Source organism: Corylus avellana, chromosome ca1 (assembly GCF_901000735.1).
Source record: "Corylus avellana chromosome ca1, CavTom2PMs-1.0".
Lineage (NCBI taxonomy): Eukaryota > Viridiplantae > Streptophyta > Magnoliopsida > Fagales > Betulaceae > Corylus > Corylus avellana.
This window is the reverse complement of record NC_081541.1, coordinates 24,131,838-24,137,798: the sequence shown is the minus strand read 5'-3', so window position 1 is coordinate 24,137,798 and position 5,961 is coordinate 24,131,838. Positions and strand designations below refer to the sequence as shown.

Below are 5,961 nucleotides of genomic sequence, written 5' to 3'. Positions count from 1 at the left end.
GGTACCTTTCATCAGGGACGTAAAATACTTGTGACACTTGCGAAGATAACACATACAACTCATCAGTAATTTGCTCTCCCGTATGTATCAGGTTTTTAAAATTCATAAGCGTGAACCCATATTGGTCCTCCTTGTAGCCCTTATACCTTCTTCTGTTCGCCCAATCATACTTGAACAACACATATCTAGTGGTGTCGTAGTACTCTACCTCGATTATTCTAGTCAACTTCCCATAATATGCATAGCCATCAATGGTTGGCATGAACACGCCACTGTTTTGAGTCTTTTTACCTTCATCATGGGCCAAAGTGCGAAACAATGAACCATTAACTACGTAGCGGTTATATTCTAGAGCATTTTGAATAGGCCCTTTAGAATGGCATACAAGTTTCACCCCCAGTTTAGTACGACATGTTGTGTCCATTCGATTAACTTGTGATTTAGTATTAATAATAAAGATATTTAGGAAAAATTACAGTCTACCCCCCCCCAAAGTTGACATCGTTTTTCAATTCAAACATCAAAGTTTCAATTTTTGCAATCCACCCCCACAAAGTTTCAATTTTTTTCAATTCGACCAATATTATCCTAAAATTTCCATATTGCCCTTGATTTTTTTTTTTTTTTTTTTTTTTTATGAAAAAAAAAATTTGGAGTTGCAAAAATGGCCAGATGGCCAAAGGGGTGGCTACAGCCACCCCGAATTTTATTTTTAATTTTTTTTATAAAAAAAAAAAAAAAAAAATTAGGAGCAATATGGGAAGTTTTGGATATAATTGGTCAAATTGCAAAAATTTGAAACTTTGGGGGGGTGGATTGCAAAAATTGAAACTTTGATGTTCGAATTGAAAAATGCTGTCAACTTTGAGGGGGTAAACTGTAATTTTCTCAAATATTTAATATGTCATTGAAACTTTTAAGTTAAGTTATTGTTTAGAATACATGTCGTGCATCTTACGTAGTCACAATACTAATCACAAAATTGCTCCTTATGTGGTGTTTCTAATTCAATGTCTGTCATTCGCCTTCTATTGCTTCCTTGCCGAAGCGTATCCAAGTGTCTCCTATATGCCCACATATATATATATATAAGAAATAAATGTTTTATGAATACAACTCACATCCGTAATTGATGGAATTCATCCGAGTTAAACAGAATATATCGGTGAACCTGTGCCAAAGTGCGGTTGTCAATGTTAACTTGTGTAACCGCCCCTTTAGCCTCATCAAGGTTTCTTTGAGGGCTATTGTGTACTGTTGGTGCATTATTTAAATACATTGAAACAAATGAAACCAGTTCTCTCGCTATGTAACCTTCCGCAATAGACCCTTCAGGTGCAGATTTGTTGCGCATGTCATTTTTTAAACCTCCAAAACTCCTACATACATTTAATCACCTTTCTCATGGAAGTAATTCATTATACATATATAGAAAAATATATAATATTATATATTTGAATACCTCTTAGCCGGATTGATGCGAACCTCAATCGACGCGCTTTTGAGACCCAACAAACAATATTGGAATACGGACCCAAGAAAGCTAAAATTCAGATTTTTTATAGAAAACCTCGACCCAACGTTTATAAATGAAACGTGAATCAAAGGTATAAAGTAACAACCCTCGACCCAATGATTATAATTGAATCACGAACCGAAGGTATAAAGCTTGAACGCCACAAGGAAGAATCCTTGATAAGTTCACAAGTTCTTTGAAGAACTAATAGAAGAAGCAAACCTCACTTTTTTCTAATTTTCATTCATGATGTCCATTACAATGAGTGCATGCTATTTATAAAGCATGGCTGAAAATATGACTACTTGCTTGCTAAGGAAAGGAAATTAAATTGGTTCCAACATTGGAAAGTAAATAAAGTAAAAAAGGACAAACTAATAAAAGTCTAAAATTAAGGTTGATTTTTTCTAAAATTAGCAGCTCCTCCATGCCAAAAATAGACTGAAATTGGCAATTAAATCACGCCTAAGGAAGGTTTTGAAATAGGTAAGTCAATCAACCAATTAATTGGCATGTAATTTGGCAAGTCAATCATCCAATTAATTGGTATGTAATTGGAAAGTCAATCAGCCATAATCAACCATTAATCCATGTCATTGCTAAGGAAATTATGCGCAATTAGCTCCATCAATAGCTTGGATCAAATTTATTACGCCTTCATCTCCTTTTGGGCCAAGCTTGGAATGCCCCATTTTAGAATTAGCTCAAATATCTTGAATCTGCCCATTAAGTGCTTCTTTGATCTTCTTGGATCTTGCTCTAGTAATAGGCCCAACTGGAACATGCAATGGATCCTTTAATGGTGCTTGTTGATTCTCATCAGGGATACATCCATCGAAGCACTACCGGTCCACCAAGTTGGCATTCTCGAACTAAATGCATAACAACATGAACCATGCTGGTAAAAAATCCGGGTGGAAATATTTGTTCCAGCTTACACAAAATTATGATGATATCACTCTCTAGCCGGTTTAGATCTGATTCTAACAATGTTTTCGAACATATGCTTCGAAAGAATAACGACAACTCTATCAGAGGCCTGACAACCTTGTTTGGCAAGGATCCGTGCAACGCAATAGGCATAATTTGTTGCATGAGTATGTGGCTGTCATGACTCTTCAAACCCACTATTATATGTTCCTTAAGTTTGACACATCGGGAGACGATGCAATCCATCCGACACTCATTCATCTCTAATCACTTTCAAGAAATTAGTTTTTTCCACATTGGACATTGTGTGGCAAGCTGCGGGCAGATATATTTTCCCATTATTGTTAGTGAATGGATGAAGTTCTTCTCTCAACCCAATTTTTTGCAAATCCTTACGGGCTTCATGGTTGTCCTTTGTCTTCCCTGTAATGTGAAGCAGTGTGCCAAGTATATTGTCCATAACATTTTTTTTCTATATGCATGACATCAAGATTGTGTCGTAACAAAATATCTTTCCAATAGGGCAAAGTGAAGAAAATACTTTTCTTCTTCCACCCAACATCAACATTTGTACCATCTATATCTTGCGCGGTCTTTTGTCTTTTCTCTCTACGTGCGTCATGGTCCCCACATTCAAATAATACGTCTAATTGCCTCAGGATGTCCTCGCCATTCGGCACAACAGGCGGACCGTCCAGTTCTTGTGTACCGTCAAAAGCTCTTTTGTTCATTCTCCACCTATGATGCATAGGCAAATATCGCCTATGACCCATATAACAACATTTCTTCGCGTGTGTTAACCATTTAGACCTTGTTGAACCCATACAAATTGGACATGATTTTTTTTTTTCCCTTTGTACTATATCCTGACAAATCTGCATAAGCCGGGAAGTCATTTATTGTCCACATCAACGCCGATCGCAACACAAAGGACTTCTTCATCGATACATCAAATGTGTTTAACCCAATATTCCATAATTCCTGTAGTTCTGATATCAGGGGTTGTAAGTATACATCTATTGCCATTTCAGGGGAACTTGGGCCTAGAATAATCAAGGATAAAATGAAATTCGGTTGTTTCATGTACAACCAAGGAGGCAAGTTGTACAGAATCACCATGACAGGCCAAGTGCTGTGGGTTGAGCTCATGTTACTGAATGGATTAAATCCATCTGATGTTAGTCCAAGCCTTACATTGCGTGGATCCGATGCAAATTCTGGGTGTTTCTCATCGAATGAGTTCCATGCTTCACCGTCCGCCGGATGCCTCAACACTCCGTCTTTTGTGCGCCCATTAGCGTGCCATCTCATATGGGCAGTAGTATGCTACGACATAAACAACCTTTGCAAGCGTGGTATCAGTAGAAACCATCGCAACACCTTAATGGGCCGTCTTTTAGATGGTCGAGACTGCCCATCTCTAATATCGTCCTTCCACTTTGATAATATGCATTTTGTACACAAATCTAAATGCTCAGTATCGTTCCAAAATAACATACAATTATTTCGACAAGCTAGAATCTTCTCATATCCAAGCCCCAAGTCCCTCAAAAACTTTTTGGCCTCATATGTATTTTTTGGCAAGGCTTCACCATCCGTCGGGATCAACAGATTGATGAACTCAAGCAACGATGTGAATATAGTGTTACTAATTCCACCCATACACTTCAAATTGTATAGATGTACAATAGCACCTAACTTGCTATGTTTGGTTTTATCATGTAGTGGCTTTTCTGATTCTATACGCAAGTTGTAGTATTTTCTCGCACTCTCATCATCAACTGTGTCCTGCACTGACTCTACAACATTAGGTTGGGCTTCTATGTGACTAGTAAATTCGTCTGTTATTGACGGGTGCATGCCGAAAACATCACGAAGCATGGCATTCATAGTTCTCGACTCGTCAGGTACGAGGGCTGAAGAAGATCCTTTAACTGTTGGTTCTCTTTGAGTAACAAGATCACACATCCTTTCTCCATGGAACACCCGTTCGGTGTAACCAAGCATAATGCCTGTTCCACCTGTTAAATGTGTGTAAGCCAACTTTGGACTAAGACTCTTGTTGAATTTACACTTTTTACATGAGCAGATTATATACTCCTTATTTGTAGACTTGCTAACTGCAAATTCCACAAATGACTTGGCTCCGTTCATATACTCAACCAAACCCTTAAACTTTGTCATCCAACTCTTGTCCATAGCGTGACTAGATTATAAAAGTTCTATAAGTTATAATGAATAAGTCTTAGGTTTGTTTAATTAGACTGTTGCTGAAGTACTATTATAATCTTCACATAGTTAAAGCAAGCTCAGGATGTGAGGAGTAATATGTTAGATTCAGATGGCATCAGAGAAGGTATTAAATTTGTATGAAAATAGGATGGCATCAGAGAAGTATTAAACACTGATATGGAATTCTACATTACTAGTATACTAAATTTTAATGAGAAATGATAGATTGAGTTATTAAATTTGTTTCATTATGATGATCAATTAATGCTGAAAAATGCTCAGTGAATGATGCAAGATAGGAACAAAATAAAGAAAATATGCCATCACACACGTTTCCAAGTGGCATTCTAGGGTAAGCTAAACCTAAAGATAAAGCTAAAGCTACAGATTTATTTCATGTCATTATGTCAAATTAATGTGTATGGATATGAGTAAATGTTTTCATGCCTCCTCCTCCAAAGTCCAAAGGATTGGATTTGAGTGGTATACTTGGGAATCATATATAGGGGCACCTACTCATAAATATGTGCTTAAATTGATATATTAGAAATGTAACATGCCAGCACTATATCAAAAAGAAAAAAAAAAAAAAAAGTGTCTAGAATTGCACTTTACGGTCTCTTAGAAGTACAAAATCATCAAGTATCAAATCTAAATCATATTTTGTATAATGAAATGCTACAAGCAGGCTATCCACAACAAGTGATGCTTCAAATGTCTAAAAGATCCCACACATGTTTTAGGAAATAAATTTATCAAAGATTGCACAGCTCTCCATGGTAAGATAGTTGAGTTAGTTAGGTGTTTCCTTTATAGGGGAACTAGCTGCTCAAACACAATTCATTACCATTGATCTAGCAAATATCATTACTATAAATGTGAAGCACTATAAACTTGGATTTACACTAAAGTGTAACACTCTCATAATTCTATAAGTCATATGTACACACCGTAGAAAGCTTGAAAGGGCAAAATTTGGGCTTCCCTCTTCATCCACACTTCAAAAGATATGCACCCTTCTTTATGGATACAATTGCCTGCACATAAATCGTTATTATGTGAAGATTTCTGGGTCGTTATTATAAGGCAATATGAATAATAATTTATTGAATGAAAAGGGCAAAGCCCTCGTACACAAAAACTATAACCACCCTAAAGGTGTTTGAAATCAAAAAAGCTAACAAGATCTACAATATTCGAAAAAACACATTGTTTTGCTTTCATTGAGAGTCAAAATCAAGACAAGCTGCTTACATCCTACTTTCAATATTTTCAAAACAACA

The 5,961-nt window shown here is 36.5% G+C and overlaps 1 protein-coding gene across 1 annotated transcript; it reads right to left on the bottom strand.

The window, feature by feature from the left end:
• Positions 1-3,772: 3,772 nt before the first annotated feature.
• On the bottom strand, positions 3,773-4,645 carry LOC132167762 (uncharacterized). Its single transcript, XM_059578791.1, has one exon. It carries the CDS (start codon positions 4,643-4,645, stop codon positions 3,773-3,775), a length of 873 nt encoding a protein of 290 aa, XP_059434774.1.
• Between the last annotated feature and the right edge of the window lie 1,316 nt (positions 4,646-5,961).